Source organism: Solanum tuberosum, unplaced genomic scaffold (genome assembly GCF_000226075.1).
Source record: "Solanum tuberosum cultivar DM 1-3 516 R44 unplaced genomic scaffold, SolTub_3.0 scf00255, whole genome shotgun sequence".
In the NCBI taxonomy this organism is placed as follows: domain Eukaryota; kingdom Viridiplantae; phylum Streptophyta; class Magnoliopsida; order Solanales; family Solanaceae; genus Solanum; species Solanum tuberosum.
Window position 1 is genome coordinate 553,212 of NW_006239184.1, and position 18,006 is coordinate 571,217.

Below are 18,006 nucleotides of genomic sequence, written 5' to 3' on the forward strand. Positions count from 1 at the left end.
ACAATGTGGCCTAGGAATGCCACAGACTTGAGCCAAAACTCACACTTAGAGAACTTAGCATACAACTCTCTATCTTTTAGAGTTTGGAGAACTATTTTGAGATGACTAGCATGGTCTTCTTCATTCCTCAAAAAGATTAGTATGTCATCAATGAATACGATAACAAACATGTCTAAATAAGGCTTGAATACTCTATTCATAAGGTCCATGAATGTTGTAGGCGCATTGGTCAAACCAAAAGACATAACTAGGAACTCATAGTGACCATAACGGGTCCTGAAAGCTGTCTTTGGAATATCACATTCCCTTACTCTTAACGGATGGTAGCCATATCTGAGGTCTATCTTAGAGAAACATGTGGCACCCTAAAGTTGGTCGAAAAAATCATCAATCCTTGGGAGATGATATTTGTTCTTGATGGTAACCTTATTCAACTGACGGTAATCTATACACATCCTAAGGGAACCATCTTTATTTCTCACAAATAAGACCAGATCACCCCAAGGTGAGACACTTGGTCGAATAAAGCCCTTATCCAAGAGATCTTTCAATTGTTCTTTTAGCTCTTTCAACTATGCAGGTGCCATTCTATATGGCGAAATAGATATATGACGAGTATCTGGAAGAATGTCTGTACCGAAGTCTATCTCTCTCTTAGGAAGGACTCCGAGAAAATCATCTGGAAAGACTTCTGGAAACTATTTTACTACTGGAACTGACTGAATAAGAGGTATCTCAACACTAGAGTCATTAACTCGGACCAAGTGATAGACACACCCCTTAGAAACTAACTTCATTGCCTTAATGTACAAAATGAAATGACCCTTATGCACTGCTGAACTACTTTTCCTCTCTATGACTGGCTCATTTGGAAACTGAAACTTGACAACTCGAGTTCTACAATCAACTGAGGCATAACATGCATGAAGCCAGTCCATACCAAGAATGACATCAAAATCTACCATGTCTAATTCAACTAAATCAGCCATGGTACAATTGTGATTGACGGAAATGGGACAATCATGATAGACTCTCTCTGCTAGAATAAACTCAACAACAGGTGTAGAAACACTGAAGAGTTCACTAAGTTGCTCATGAAGAATATTAAAATTCATCGCAACATACGGAGTTACAGAAGATAAACTCGCTCCTGGATCTAGCAAAGCATAAACATTAAAGTTAAAGACTTGGATCATACCACTGACAACATCTGGCGAATCCTCTTGCTCTTGGCGACTGGTGATAGCTTATAGGCGGTTTGCTCATCCACCAATACCTAGAGTAGCTCCTCTAGGTGCAGCTCTGTCTGGTGGAGCAACTGAAGAAGACTGGCTTTATTGCCCCAATTACTGTTACCCTGCTTGTTATTTGGACACTCTCGTGTGAAGTGATCATTCTGCCATACTTAAAGCAACCAGTGGAGCCATCACGACATGTACCAGAGTGGTTCCTACCACACTTAGCACATGCAGAAGAATTACTACCCCTTTGTGCCGTACTACCTTGAGAATAGATAGGTTTGGCTCTGAAATTTTAACTATTGTACTCACTTTTGTTCTTAGGTGCAGGTGCACTAGCAGATGATGGAGTAGGTCCCTTCTGTTTCTGTTGGAAGGATGATCGGTTGGCATTATTCTTCTGTTGTCCGGACTCATTCCCTGTCTAGCTCTCTTATTCTTAAACTCTTCTCTATCCATCAGCTTCTCTTTCTCAACCTGCTGCATATAGACCATCAATCTTGCGATATCCATGTCACTTATTAGCATTGTAACCTTACCTTCCTTACTCGACATACGAGATAGCCCAGCAACAAACAAACTCATTCTGCTCCTCATGTCAGCAACCATCTCCGGAGCATACCGGGAAAGTTGTGTGAACCTCAGATTATACTCATGAATGCTCAAAGAATCCTGATTAAGTGTGAGGAACTCTCGTACCTTAGCCTCTTTCAGTTCTCGAGGGAAGAAACGCCTCAAGAAGGCCTCCTCAAAACAAGCCTAACTCGCAGGTGGTGCTCCCTCAACTCGGTTCTTCTTCCATTGGTCGAACTATATCCTAGCGACACCCTTCATCTGGTATGTAGCTAGTTCCACCCTCTTAGCATCAACAATATGCATGATTTCAAAAGCTTTTTGAAGTTCTTCAACAAAATTCTTTGGATCCTTAGTAACATTTGAACCTGTGAAGCTTAGAGGATTCATCCTTAAGAACTCACGGTTTCTCGAAGTGTCAGCTACTTCCTGTCGATTCCCTCTCTACTGCCCAGCTTGGTTGGTCACAACTTAGCTCAACATCCGGATAGCCTCATGGAAGTCAGCATTGGCGACCTCTCCTTGGGGTTGCACCTCTGGTGCGTTAGATACCCCTTCTTCATGTGGTTCAACATTCCTCCTAACCGGACGACCTCTTACTACTCTTCGTGGAGGCATGATCTGAAAGACACGCGCAAGCACGAGTTAAAAGGAAACTTTTTAGAGATTAAACTCTAACGCACGAAATGAGTATGAAAGAAAGTGAGATAGTTCCTAAAATATGCATCCTCCTAATTATAGATATAGCGCACTTCACACCGATAACTAGGACTCTACAGACACGGCTTCATAAACTCCCTAGGACTCTTGAACTCTAGGTTTTGATACCAAGTTTGTCACACCCCGAGCCTACACTCTGGGTGGGACTGGCACTCGAGAACCATTGTTGGCCCCAAGCGAACCCTTGGCCTGACTTACTTACTCAGTGGAAGACTTAAACCTCAGAAATAACCTCAAATAAAAAACTTATGAAAATCTTAGAATGTCTTTAAAGAAAGCATTCAAACTACCCAAAATGGCTACTCAAGTCTCATAGCAAAACATCTGAAATACAAAGGTAAAAGACTCATAACTAACTATCTGACTATCTATGAAGCCTTTAAAACAAGAAGGGATGTCGAGACAAGACCCACGACATCCTAATGAATTGAAAACTGAAAAGCAATAAAAGGAGTCCTCCAGAAGCAATGAGGCTCACCAATAACTCTGGAGCTTAACTAGAATTAACGATGCGTTGGATGTTGATCTTGGTTACCTGTGTTTGCGTCATAAGAAGATGCAGGCAAAATGACATCAGTACATTGAATGTACGAGTATGCGAGAGGAATTTTAAAACAAGACATAAGCTTGAAAGGAACGGAAGAACTTACCTGGCTCAACTCAACTCAACTTAAATGAACTCATTTCAATATAAAGCAGTTTAAAACAGGTGCAATATAAAGAAAAGTTGTTTAAAACATGGATGTCAACTCTGTGTATTTTGGAAATACAATAATACTATGTATGTAAAGATACAATTATAACTCTGAAATGTATGTAAAAATACAATTAAACTGTGTATATAAGAATACAATTACTTATGTGGGAGTTTCTCTAACCGACAACCATCACTTAAGAGCTATTGTGGTGATACATCGTTTTGCCTCACGCTGCCAGGGTCATCCTATACCGTGCCGAGGGTATAAAACCTGACTACTAAGTGGATCCACTAGTCTATGCTAAAAAGCACTAAAGGAATCATCTAAAAAGTATGACCCTTTTCTACCCATGATGGCTACATAGTTTATGGGGGATGTGAGTTGTCTGAACTCTCCCTCATATTGATGCTCAATACTACTCCCAAAATATGATACTAGCTTTTATGTTTAAAAACATACTTCTTTATGTGATTTGAGATAATTGCTCAAAACTTAGCTTAAAGGCTATCTTGGAAACCAAAGTTTCCCCTCTTGTTTAATTGTGAAAGCGTTCACTCTTTTTTGAAAATTAGCTCAAAGGCTCTTTGGAAATCAAGGTTTCCTTTTCTTGTTTAAATGTGAAAACATTTTAAACTCTTTGGGAATACATAGTCCCCATATACTCTTTGAAGAAATGAACTTCATTCTTTACTTTTTACTCTTTACTCAACTTGAACTTTAAGTCTTAAAACAAAGTTAAAAGCATTTGTGAAAGACTTCTTGAAAGGACTCTAAGAATTTCCTAGACTTGGCTCTTAACTTTCCTTGATTTTGAATTTTATGGATTCAAGGTTATGATTCATGTTTCTGGATGATTTCTAGATGTTTAGAAATCATTTAGAGTAGTTAGAATCAATAGGAAGTGTTAGTACACTTTAGAAGGACTTAAATGGGCTAAACGACGAAAAACGGGTGGGGGCAGATGACCCCGGCACGTCCCTGGCGCACCGTGCTAGTCCCTAAGTTACTGGGGCTCATTTCTGGTGCACTGCAGGCGCACCGCCCCAGCCTCTCTAGCGCAGGCGCGCGCAGCAGACCCTCCTCGGGTGAATCTGACGAATTTTTCTTCCCGATTTCTGACCTTAATTCGATTAAACCCAATTCCTTTTCTCAATATCTTCTTAGATTTAGATACACAAAACATGTACACTATAATCTAACTTGAAACAACTACTAACAGCGCTAAAACATCTCAAGAAAATCCATTAAGCCCATATAAGTTCAAGAATGAAAACAATTCAAGAACACAACTCAAGAACATCAAATTCTCAATCTTTTTGGACGAAAATCACCTTGAATTAAACATGTTTGGTGCATGGGTGAACTAACCCAATGCTATGTGATCTCACATACCTCGTAGGATTGAATCCTTGGTGAAATCCACAATCAAACTTGAACGTTCTTGACGAATCTTGTCTTTTCTCCTTCTTTCTCCTCTTTTCTCCTTTCTCCAAACCCTAACGTAGATTTCCAATTTTCTAAACTGACCAAATTCTGATTTGACCCCAATTAAACTCCTAAAAATGGATCAAAATAATTGGGTAAGGAAAAGACTAAAATTCCCTTCCAAAATTCGGTTTTAGACTTTCCTTATTTGAACAGCCCAACTTCAAATGGTCATATCTCACTCATACAAACTCGGAATCACGCAAACTTGGCGTTGTTGGAAAGATTATTCCAAGATCTTTCCTACGATACCTCGAAACACACCTAACTCATCTTGAGCTAGGAGTTATAGTCGTTTGAAGTTGACCAAAAACTCAACTTAACATACTTAACAAATTTTCCAGAACCTAACTCATCCTAATGTAGGAGTTATGGTTATTTGAAGTTGACCAAAATTCCAAATTAACATACTTAACAAATTTTCCAGATTTTTATATTCTTTCCAAAAATGACTATTTCCACTTTTTAACTTCTTTCTAGTTCTTTGTAGTTACGGGGTGTTACACCCGACACGACATTATACATAAATGAAGAATAGTTTGAAACTTAACTTTAAAAAATTTGGGGTGTAGCACACACAAAATGGACCGTGAATGCAATTCAAGCCAGCAAAACAAATCTACAACATAAGTTCAAGAAACCCTAATAGGCCATCCATGGCGATGCAAGTAAGATCTATGACCTGCACATTGAATAACGGCCGTGGATTGGATCGCGAAGTATGTTGACTGTCCAAGTTAGAATTCTTGGATCATCATTATAAATAGACACGTTAGATTTGAGTTGAAGAGAGTTCATAATTTATAGTTTAGTCTTAGTTCTCTACTAGTCAATTTACACCTTTTCTAGCTCTTTTGATATCTACTTATTAGAGTATTCTATTTTATTTTTAATTATTTTTTAGTTGACTCATGGTCGGTCCAATCGACATTGCTCAAGCCCCACGGATCAACAAACTTATTCGAGCCGCACTAAAAATCCTTGTTCTTAAATGAGCTTCAAATTTTTTCGTTCAACCTTATTAAATCACAAGTAGGGCCAAACCAACTCAAAAGGTCTAACCTATATTAATGACTCTAGTTTTCCTTAAGGTATAACTTCTGCATTAAACATGATTTTTGATTCGCACAATAAGACTTGAGAGAAGTATTGAAAATATTCCTAAACTTGGCGTGAATTGTCAGTTTTGTTCCTGAACTATTGACAACCTTAAATACACCCTCTACTTGGCTAACTAAACTTAAATACACTCAAGATCTTGCCATATATGTGAAATACACCTCTAAATTATCCCCATTTTTAGGGATATTTTCAACACTTTTCTTGACCCCTATATTAAGAGTCTCATGCTCTTACAAGAGTTTGAGACCACTTGTTATGTCATGCGACAGATCGGGGGTGTATTTAAGTTCAGCTAATCAAGTAGAGTGGTGTTTTTAAGACTGTCAATAGTTCAGAGATGAAACTAACAATTCACACCCAGTTCAGGGGTGTTTTCAATACTTTTCTCATAAGACTTTTAGAGAACTTTCGCCTTAAGGCATAACTTGTGCCATTGAACTTATGTCATATTGCATAATTTGGGCTACTAAACTTTTGCCTTGGGATATAACTTATGTCTTAAGTTTAATTTCTTTTGCCTTCAGGTATAACTTATGTCACTAAACTTATAACTTGTATCTTGGACATAATTTCTCCTAGGCGAAATGGTATGTGTATGCGTTTGTATTCTGGACCCTTCTACTTGAGTATTTGTCAACTGAACCCTTAAACTCTATGTTTTAAGCCCTTCTGACCGTTGACCAAGCTTATGTGGCAACTTAATTATTGAGTTGGCACAAATGCGTGATGTTACGCATAGAAGGAGCGTGAAAGATCAAATTTTAGACTAAAAATATTTTTTTTCTTTTTAAAAATAGATTAAAAAGATAAAAATAATAAATTTACTTTTTTTTCCAGTTCTTTCTTCTTTTCCCACCCCACCATCCCCATTTCTTTTTTTTCTTTCTACTCTCAAACCCCCATTTCTCTTCTTTCTCCCCTTTCCGGTCCTTTCCAATTTTTTGTTTCTCTCTTCTTCTTTTTTTCCACATTTTCTTCCTTTGGGGAATAGAAACAAAATTGTATTGTTGTTGTAGATCTGTATTTTTTTTTATTTTCGGGGTAATTTATAACACATAAAGTGATAAAGATTCAACAGTACTCTTGAAAGATGATAAGTGATTGTTGAATGTCTTCGTGAAATTATGTGAATGTGTTATGTAAAATTCTGTACAAATATTAGAGTATATTGTGTTATTTTAATGGCTCTTTGTTAACATCGATGGGGAAAAGAGATTTATGGTGGTTCAAGTGGTAGATGTGAATGTTGGTAAAAGAAATACGATTAGAAGTTGTGAATGAAAGAAATTTCGGAAAAAAAATCAAATGATAAGTGTTAGTTATTTAGGAATGTAATGATACTAGTGAGAATGGAAGGTTGTGGTGGTATCTCTAATGTAAAAAAAAATAGGAGAGAGGTGAAGGGATGAAGGAGGAATGAACTGAAAAAGAAAGAAAAATCAGATTTAAAAAAAAAATAATCATAATAAGTGATGTGTCATTTAAAATGTGATGTGGATGATGATATGTCATTTTTGTCAAGTGTTTGAAGTTCACACACATCGAAAGGGATTTAAAATGCTTAGTTTCACTGAGTTTAAGAGTTCAATTGACAAAAGTATAATGATTCAGAATACAAACGCATACAGGTACAAGAGTATATCAGACCGTTCCGCCTTTCTCCTATAATGGGCATAATTTTTGCCACTAACCTTATGCTATGAGATATAACTTGTGTTATTAAGCTTATATATACTTCTAATGCTTTGTGATTTTTCTTTTTTCACCCTCACAGACATTTTTGATTTTTTTTTATACTAAAGTTTTGAGGATAAAAATTAAAAATCAGCATTTTTGAGGGGCAAAAATTAAAACCACAACCACCAAAATAGAGATATTTATGCAATGACCCCTTCAAATTTAAAAAATAGCAAGTCCAAGGCAACTCCCAGAGTCGGCGATTTGGCAGCAAGTTCGTCAGTTGACCTGCAAATTCAAGTTTGAGTAGTTGCGGGATCGGAAGAAGGGAAGAAGGTGATGGGGATTATAAGGAGCAGTTTCTCATTGATGGCAGGAACTGTTTGCGGTATTTACATAGCTCAGAACTACAACGTCCCCAATATTAACAAGCTTATACAGAATGCATTATTCAAAGCCAAAGATGTAGAAGAGAAATACCGCAAGCCCCCTAAGCCTGGCGATCGTCTTTAGATTCACTCTCCTTATTTCAGGTTAACAAATTCTTCTTCCTTTCAAATGTAAATTCGAATAATTCCAACAGTAACTCAAATAATCATTAATTTTGTGATCTGTACACCACGCTAGAGTGAAATCTTCGAGTAAATTTGAGCTGATAATGATGATTTTTGTTCGCCTTTTTATTTAATATCGCTTAATTTGTGTAATTACGTTTAGTTGCTGTGGTTGGTGCTCGACTGTCTAGTTAGGCGTCAAGGTTTAGCAGGGTTAAGACCAATTTCCCTGTACTGTTTGAGGCAGAGAATTCGAACAGTAGACCAGTCTTCGCCGGCAATTTTTGAGTAGAGACAGAGATCAACCATAATACAATGTATAAACAATAATTTTTGTGTTAAATCAGAATATCTGTACAATATATTTCTTGAGGAATTTGTGTTGCTATGCATTCATCCTGGTGGATTGTTTACTAGCAATCAAATTTTGTTAATCTGGAAACCTAGGAAGTATCTGAATAGTTGCATATTTTTCTGCTAGGCCGTTTCCATATTGTAATCGTTTATTGGTTAAGATTTATCTACCTTTTCACCTTTCACATGAAATTTACAGCAGAAGAATAAATTTGATAGTCTGACAAGAGAAATTTTGGAATATTGTTTGGCTGCGGATACCAGCTCATTTCCTAATTGGGACTCAGCCATCTAGCTTCACTTGATTTTTTCGGAACATAATAAGCATGATCACTTTTGGAATGTAATTCCTCATTACTGACACTGCTCAACAGCTATTACCTATTTGGTGATGTTTTTTGCCCAATTATTTGACCATCAGATATGTGTCCTTTGTGAACCCTCAATGCTCGGAAGAGAGTGCTGTTTCTGGGTGGTAAAAACAGTCTATCTTCAATGTGCCTTTTTGAAAGATCATTTGGAAAAGTTTTTGTAAGATTATAGTGTGAAAAACAAAAACTATCTTTTGAAACAGTTGACTGTTATGGATGTTTCTGAAAACAGAAAATAAATTGCAAGCCATGATTTTGCACAAGTATCACCTAGATCCATGTCTTCATTACAACTCCATTATGATGTAAACATTGCATCCAAAAAAAAACATATATTTTCCTGGCGAATCATATAAATATAAAATAAAGGATTAGTTCAAGAGAAGCCCTCAGGATTTAGTTCAAGTGGCAAAGGTTGAGTGGGATTTGTGACTTTGGTCATAGGCTCGAGCCTTGCGCCATGCAAACTAAGCCTGCATTTAAGTGGAGAAAGGTAGAGGGGCAAGGCCATTTGGGCTGCGGCTGGTCCTAAGGATTATATTGGCCCCAAACCTTTTCTTTGCCATCAAAAAGAAAGGAAATGATTAGTTCAAGAGAAATAATTGTTGTACATTTTGGGAAAATGCATAATAAGAAAGAAATAAAAATAACTGGGGTTATTATGTAATTTATTAGTATTATAAAAGTCTAGATTGGTAGCTTATGAGAATTCTTTTACATAATAAATGGATAGATAATTTTTTGTTTTTTTTTAAAAAAAGAAGAGGATTGGATCATTTGAGTCAAAATGATAACATTTAAAAGTTTTTGCAAATTGTTTTTAGGTTTATGGTGGAGAACCATGATTGTTTGTTTTTTGGTTTTGTGAAAAAAATGGGTCCTATGACCTCTAGACTTGTCTGAAGTGGAATTATTACCACCCTGAGGGAGCAACAATCAAATTTAAGCTGGCCAGTGTAACTCACGCGCTGCCACCTGTTTTCATGTCAGTTTTCTTTTACCGAACTTTATTTCTTCTTTCTTTTTCAGTTGTTTAACCTACCATCTTCTCCTTATCATTCTCTCTGATTTCAACCCTGCCCACTTAAGATTTCATCTTCTTCTCCAAAGTCCAACCACAAACTTGTCTCAAGACATGCCAATTGCCCACAAATTGTTTCCAGCAACAATTATAGTATGAATATGCATAAAGAAACAACCATCCTTAGGCATGCAAAGAACCAGTGGAACTCCAATATTGGCACCCTGTGTTTGCTGGCAAAGCTCGTAGTCCTTGGTAATGGAAAGGGAATATGAATAAGTATCCATGGGGAATGGGTTAAGATGAATGAGATATTACATGGTAAGAGGTCTCGGATTCTTGTTCAATGGTGTGAAGAAGTTTATGAAAAATGACGATGAGGAGGAGAAGCTAGTTTAATGGAATATGGTGTTTTCCCAACCCTATATAGGAGGATCTGGAGGTCGAAGATTAGGATAGAAGATTAGTAGGTAGTCAAACGTTGTCTAGCTTCCCTTATCAGTATTGTTATGATAACTCACATACTATCCAGTGCTATCACAAACAACAAATGCAAAAAAGCTCTAAGGTGCGTTGGGGATTTAAGCGCAAAGTGTAAGTAAAGCATGGGCTTCAATGAAAAAAGGCGCAAAGGGAGAAAAAATTTATAAATCTATATGTTTAGTCCAAGACTAATATTATAAGCATAATGACAAATATATGAACAAATTAATTGAATTTTTTTTATGATAAAGTGAAATATCAAATATTTAGTGTTGCCTCTTCAGAAGTATCTCATTAGCAAGGAAAAGTATGCCTAGAATCTTGATGACAACATTGAAGCGCACATTAAGTGAGGCGAAGCGCTCAACCCGTTTTGAGTCTTGCTTCAGGGCTTAAGCACGCCTTTGATAACATTGATACTATATTGTTCTTCAAATTTATTATTACTTATTGTTTCCTTTGCTTCGGTTATCTTATTATGTGTTGTTGCTACTGTTCTCTTCTCCATTATGTTCAGCATGGTTGCTTCACTACTGTATCTTCTTTTTTTCCATCATGCGACTCAAGTTGAGTTAATACACTCTTTGCACCACATTAGCAAATAAGGGGATAATAGTTCCACTTTAGACAAGTCTATAGGGGTTGTAAGATGCTCGCAAATTTTAGGTGTGTAGTAAGCAAAAGGGAAAAAGTTGCGGGAGAGGGTAATTATGTATTTTCCCAAAAAAATTCTAAGAACTATTTGTACTATAAACAACAGGCGAATTTTACATTCATCTAGGAGAAGATAAGGATGTCAAAGAAGACAATAGCAACCACTGTGCTTCAATCCCAGACTAGTTGGGGTTGGCTATATCAATCCTCAACAACCACGTGAAACAAATAAATAAGTCATCTTGTTGTAGTAGAAATTTAAAATGCAAAATCATTTTCCAGCCTACACCTGTCACTGGACTTACACAGTGCTCTTTCATTTGGGTCTCACACAAATACTTTGATGCTTACTTATGAATCACATAAACCTTTATTACCCACATTTGATTTGCAGCAGTGAATCTTTGATGGTATTCTCCCCATGCTACTCGTGTAAATATAATTTTTGTTGAGTGTTGAATAGAATCTTAGGATCATCTCTTTGGCAAATCAGTTGCATTCTCGGCGTATGATTATTTGTTCACTACCTTAGGCAGTCTTTATTGATGGAAAAAATGCAACACAACTCTTTTGCAAAGGTTATGACAGTATAATTGGCTAATCACATTTGATTTCTACTGATGTTTGTTTGATGGGACTATAAATACAAGAACTGACAAGATGCGAAATAATGAACTCTTGCAAAGTTGATGTTTTTCTCTCTGTCATTGATGTAATTAAGGGTTGTGAGTATTGCAGTAGGAACCCCTAACATGTGCACACTATGCAGCAATAGCTAGTTTGTTTTGCTGATATTTCTGTTGTTCCACTCTCTTTTAAGGTTCTGACTTCAAAGTGTCATGAGATGAAAGTGCTTTCTTATATCGTGTTTTCAGCCACTGGCAGAGCTCAATGAAACCTAGCAGAGGATAGTACTGTAAATATAAGCTTATATATTTCTTTTTATCCAATTAGAAACAGTATGTCCATGCAATGTTTATCTATTTCTAATCAGCAATTTGCCACCATTAATTGTTGAGACTGGAATATGACTTTGTGAAACGTTTCCTTGGAATATCTGTTCTAGAAAAAGTTCCCCCAGAATGTAGTCATCACAAATTTTCTTCCCAAGAAATAATGATTAGTTGTCCTCATTTTTGTTTTAATGATTTTTCACAAGTTAAGCTCTTCTTTGTGTGCTCATCACTACTATTCTTGTAGTATTCTACTTACTGCAGGATAGCAAGCCGTAAGAAATCCGGTCTTTTTGGCATACTTGTGAAAGGAGAAATCTAAATTCTTTAGGCAATGACATACTTAGAAGTATTGATTATAAATTCTATAGTCTAGTTATTGGGGAGAATCAATGATAGAAATGCATTTCTACTGTTCTACATGCTTTCTTACTCTAGTATAAGGAATTGCGGCTATATCTGGTGCGTTGTCTACTTCCTGCTGAGTTGGTGTTCTTTCTTTTGCTGCAACTCCTAAAGGCGAAGGGGCCAAGCCACTTGTGAAGCTTGTGCATTTTGCTCTTAGTATATGTGAGTAAAGTGCAAGATTTAAAATGGCCTTGTAGATTGTTTGCTTTAACTACGGTGGTGGTTATATAGCTCTGCGGGAGTGGGACAATTATGTATTGGTTTTTGCAAACCAACATCTTAAAATCATTTTATTTCATGCGTTTGGTACTTAACCAAACGTGTTTGTTTGTTTCATTTCAAGAGATCACTGGGTCAAATGTTAATGCATTTGAAGCCATATGGTAGTCTAACTGATCAATGCGCATGTCATTTACTCTTTCATATTGAATTGTCAGATGTAAGTGTAAGATTACCATAGATTAATCTCCACAACAGTTGATGGGAGCTCTCCTCTTAAAATTGTACACATGTTTATAGTATTTATCAAGATCAAATGGGTTTTAGCATGTTCAATTTGTCAAAATCTAGTACCATAAGTAGGAGAGTTTCGTGTGAAGTAGTATTGATTGTTTCAGAAAGTTATGAGACTCAACGCCTTCCTTTATCCACTGGTAATACTTGACCTTTTAAAGTAGTGTTCTATCGACGATTGCCATTATCCCCTATGTTAACGTTGAACTTCTTTGGTGGTGCAGAGCAGTTGCATTTCCGAGATAGCTCCAACTAATTTTACGAAGCTTGGTCTTTATTCTTCGTTCGGAGTTTGGAGATAAATTTTCCAAAAACTTACCTGTTGCCACCCAGAACCTACGGTTTCTTGGATTTAACCTCAGGTTGTGCTCCCTCGTAACCTTAGCCCCACAGATTCGACTGTTGCTCTTTATCTCTCGTTACTTTTAGCAACATATTGTCTACATAATCCTCCATAGTGTGTGCATAAATAATTTTTAGCGTGAATACGTTCTCTTAACATTTCCCAGCCTTTAAACACAGTTTATTAACAACGTCATGATATATATACTCTACCTTCCCCATACGGTACTCTATGGTCCCCGTACTCTATGGGACTACACTAGATATGTTGTCCCAATGTTTTTTTTTACCTGAATGGCATGGCATTACTATGTGTGTGTCCCTTAGACTTGGTCTGTAAAAAATAAAGATATTTTTATGGTCCACTTATGCTTGTTGGAATTGATAATGTATTTGATAGACATACTCAAAGCTTAGTAGTTCGAACCCAGATATTGCATCGACAAGCGCCACTATTTCGGGTAGGGAAAAAAAAAAATCCTTCGATCCACATGGGTCCTATTGAAACATGAAGTACACTCTAGCCGTTGGATTCAACAAGTAATTTTGACGAGCCATCTTTTTGTGATTTGTTTACTGTAACTGATTGTTTGGGCTCGTTTTGGACATGCAATATAAAATCATGATTTGAAATAAGATTGATTTGAAGTTAAAGTTTTATTTGGGCAGCCATTCAAATCTTTTAAGTTGTATTGGAAGTCCCACAAGTTATGAGAATAATCTAATTTTTCTAATTCTTATACATCTTACCAAATAAGCAAATCGTAGTTCATAAATAAGATATCACCGTATTTTAAAACGCCACATTGCTAAATTGCATATCTTCATGTTTCCTTTATAAATAAATGATTATGATTATGAACTTTCAAATATACATAATTTTAGGTTTTATAAAGATCAACTAGTTAATAATAATAGTAACTAGTTATTGAACAATTTTTCATGCCGAGTATGAGTCCTTTTCCACAAAATTTAAAATGATGAGTCCTTTTTAATAAAATATAAACTTGTGGGTTAAATTTTACATTTAAAAACAGTTATTGAAATCACAATTTGAAATTTTAAATCATGCTCTCAAGTTACATATCCAAATGTTAATTTAAATTTATGACTTCATATCACATGGTGGACGTAAGCTTAGTATTTATGAATTGATGTCTGGTTTAAGTGGTTGTATAGCCTTGTTTGATCCTTGGTATTTAGGAATTGATTTCTGGTTTAGGTAGTTGTATAGCCTGGTTTTATTTTTATATCTGGCTGATCCTACTTCTGAAAATGAAGTATTCCTTCTATTTAATTTGTTCGTCTTACTTTTCCTTTTAACCCGTTTGAAAAATTGCATCTTTCCTTTCTTTACAACTTTTTAATCCCACATGCTAAAGATCACAAGATTAAATAACATTTTGATACATTTAACATATCTTTAGTTTAAAATTACAAGATTCAAAAGTTTTTCTTATGTTCTAAATCTTCGTAATTAAATCAGACATATAAATTAAATCGGATGGAGTAGCAAACAAAGAAAAAGTTCCAGGCACACAAAATTTACATGTATATGTGATGATGATCTTAAGAGAACCAGTTTCAGAGTCCATCTAACAAATCTTAAGTTGATTTGAGGATTTCCACCTTTTCATCTTTGCCACTAAAATGAAGAAGAATTCATATCCTCATCTTGAGTTGATTTGAGCATTTCCACTTTTTTATCCCTCTGACTAAAAGGCTGATAATATCCAAATTGAGTATTTGGATTATCACACAATATTATGGCAATCACACTTGAAGATTAGTAGACATAGATGATCCTTGAGACCTCAATTCTTGAATCTTTCCATTCACCTCAGTTACAACAAGCCTAGTCAAAAACAAACCAGCAACTAAAGCTGATCCCATCAACATTACAAAAACTGCATTCCAGCTATCAGCTGAAATATAACCTGTGAGAAATGGTCCAACTGCAGCACCAATTGATCCAGTTCCATCAATAATAGCAGTGACAGTTGCAAGCGCTCGTGAATTACCCTTCAAAGAGCTATGTGTTCCCAAGTCTGCTGAAACAGCAGTTGTTATCAACGCGTAAGGTCCATTCACAAACACTCCAGCAATCAACATGAGGATGATGTTTATAGTCATAGAGATGTGTCCGTAGCTTCGATATAGGTACAGAGCTGGGATAACACAGTACATAAAGCTAGCTGCTGTTATTGCTCTAGCATCCAACTTATCTGAGATGTAACCTGCTAGGATTCCACCTATGACCCCTCCGACATCAAACAACGTTGATAAGTTTCCAGATTCCTCGTTAGACAAGTATCGTCCATCTATTGCTGCAGTAGCATATAAACAAACAGAGAGTTAAGAAAACAACATATCTAACATGACAAATATATAGAACAGTAAACATTCATGCCTGTGTGGCTAATGTAGTAAGGCAGCCAATAGAGAAATGTGTAAGCCACCAATTTCGCGAAAAAAAGGCAAACAGCAAAGGGTGCAACCCCCGGGATCTTCCATGCTTCTATAAAACCTACAGCGCATGATTCCTCTTCTCTGTCTGATCTCGACCTCAAGAGAGGTTGTTCATTCACTTCATCGTCTTCTTTTCCGGGAGATAACAACACCTCATCTTCATCTTTATTACCCCCAACAGATTCGGGATGAACGGGTAACAAAAGGAACACTACCACACCACTAAAAGCAATAAGGATACCAGGTACAACCATCGACCAACCCCATCCATATTTCAATAAGATTGAGGCGACTAACGACCCTGTAATGTTCCCAACAGAGGTGTGAGCATTCCAAATGCCCATTATCAGTCCCCTCTTCTTCTTTCCAAACCAATTCCCGACCACTGCAACGACTGACGGCCATCCAGTGGATTGAAACAATCCAGCAATCATTTGAATGATAAGATAGTAATAGAAACTATGAATGTTTGCCCAATATCCAACTCCAAAAAGAGCTGTGAATAAACCAGTTCCCAACATTCCCACGGTCAAAAAAACTCTAAGATCCATCCTATCGCCCATGTGCCCTGAGAAATACATTCCAATGGCATACACAAATAGGAAAGCCACATCAAGGTCACCGAGCAATGTTGTTCCATCAGGGCCATTAAATGGAAACCAACCATCTCTAAATGATTTCCGAATACTATTTCCTTGCCATGGAAAAATCGGACCAACGCCAAGGGATTGGGGATCAAGTGCTTGTTTTACGATGCTTGTAGTTTTTCTATTAGCATGGTAACTTGTATATGCGAAAAATGTCACAATTAGAACAATTACTTGATATGTCTTGAAAGATAGGCTCGACTTATTTATGTTCTCTATTAATTGAATTCCTAAGGGCTTGTTGTTATTCTTCTTCATTGTTGGCTCTGGAGGTGACTCCACTAATAGGGAACTTGATCAAGATAAAATGATAAACATATATTTTCCTCTTTTACAAATGGAGAAAACAACCTGGAAAAAGATGCATAAGACAATATCATTTAGATGTAAACATTCATAAATGTTCACAAGGAACATCGCTTACTAGTCTGAAAACGTAATTCACGTGTGACTTGCAAAAAGGTATAATAATCCAGAGGACTATTTTACCCTACGTTTGGTTGGATGTATTAGACCGTTTTAAAATTATTTATCGCACCATTTATACTTTAGTGATGGAATAAATTATCTCATATATATATGGTGAAACAACTTATCTTGCCATAACTTATTCCCAACCAAACGACCCCAAATTCATGCTATATCAAATTACATATTGTAAAAAGAGCATGAGTAAAGAAACTAGCAGAGAAGAACAGTCCATTGGGACAAAGCAGAGTTTTCCAGGTCTTGTTTCTATAACATCCCAACAAGATATATACTATCTTCCTTTTTTACAACTCCATTCCTCGGTTTCAATTTATGTGACATTACTTGAATAGATATTAAATTTTTAAAAATAAATGAAGAATTTTATATGACTTGAATTGGTATTAAATTTTATAAAATAAATGAAAGACTTCTAAAACTTGTGCAGTAAATCAGATAAAATAGGAAGGGCAAAGTTAATTACTGATTACTTATCAAACATAGAAGTGTTATTTTTTAAAGTGGACTTAAAATTTAAAGTGTGTCACGTGAATTGAAACCCGAGATTTCGATGCCCTTCCCCTGATTTTACAACTGTCTCAATACAAGAAAGAAAAAAAAAACAGAGCAAGAAGATCAACATTAAAATAAAAAAATTACTTGATTATAACTGCTCTACACAAATTAAGTCATCCTTATCAAAACACAGGAAATAAGCTCAAAAGATGAAATAATATAACAATTAGTCAAGCTGCGTAAAAGCTGGGCCGAGACACCTTGATCATCAAAAAAATATACTCATATGAAGATTGTAAAGAAATTAGGCATGAATTTGAGAGCTAACCTTGTGTTTATGATCAATCCAACTAGTTAAGGTGTCTATTTGTGATATCATGTAGTTACAAACATTCATGAGTTTGCTTAACACACCAAAAAAAAGAGGAAGGGAAGGTGTTTGAAGCTTTTAATAAAGCAGTGGTAAAGAATGGTTCATATATAAAGGGAGCGGTGACACGTCTGAATCCATATTTATTTCCACCACTCTTTTAATTTACCATTATATTATACATTCCGTTCAATTTTAATTGTCATAGTTTTATTTTAGAGTCAAATTATAAAAATGACTAATATTTTATAATATATTTTTTTCATTATATTGATATGCAAAAAAAAAAATACAATTTATAGTACCTTTCATACAATTTTTTATTTAAAATATCAAATTAATATAATTTAATTTAATTTTAAAAATAAAT

The 18,006-nt window shown here is 35.9% G+C and overlaps 2 protein-coding genes across 3 annotated transcripts; one reads left to right on the forward strand and one right to left on the reverse strand.

Moving 5' to 3' along the window:
- The first annotated feature begins 7,727 nt into the window (after window positions 1-7,727).
- On the forward strand, window positions 7,728-13,567 carry LOC102585185 (uncharacterized). Of its 2 annotated transcripts, none has more exons than XM_006357846.2 (2): window positions 7,728-8,046; window positions 13,049-13,567. In XM_006357846.2, the coding sequence occupies exon 1, from the start codon at window positions 7,853-7,855 to the stop codon at window positions 8,024-8,026; it is 174 nt and encodes a 57-aa protein (XP_006357908.1). In that variant the 5' UTR covers window positions 7,728-7,852; the 3' UTR covers window positions 8,027-8,046; window positions 13,049-13,567. The 2 variants fall into 2 exon arrangements, with proteins under 2 accessions (XP_006357908.1, XP_015169164.1); XM_015313678.1 differs by lacking the exon at window positions 13,049-13,567 and adding an exon at window positions 11,771-13,040.
- A 990-nt stretch (window positions 13,568-14,557) lies between these two features.
- On the reverse strand, window positions 14,558-17,731 carry LOC102585522 (putative glycerol-3-phosphate transporter 1). Its single transcript, XM_006357847.2, has 3 exons — window positions 17,595-17,731; window positions 15,577-16,633; window positions 14,558-15,493 (listed from the first exon to the last, which is right to left on the reverse strand). Exons 2-3 carry the CDS (start codon window positions 16,538-16,540, stop codon window positions 14,940-14,942), a joined length of 1,518 nt encoding a protein of 505 aa, XP_006357909.1. The 5' UTR covers window positions 16,541-16,633; window positions 17,595-17,731; the 3' UTR covers window positions 14,558-14,939.
- Between the last annotated feature and the right edge of the window lie 275 nt (window positions 17,732-18,006).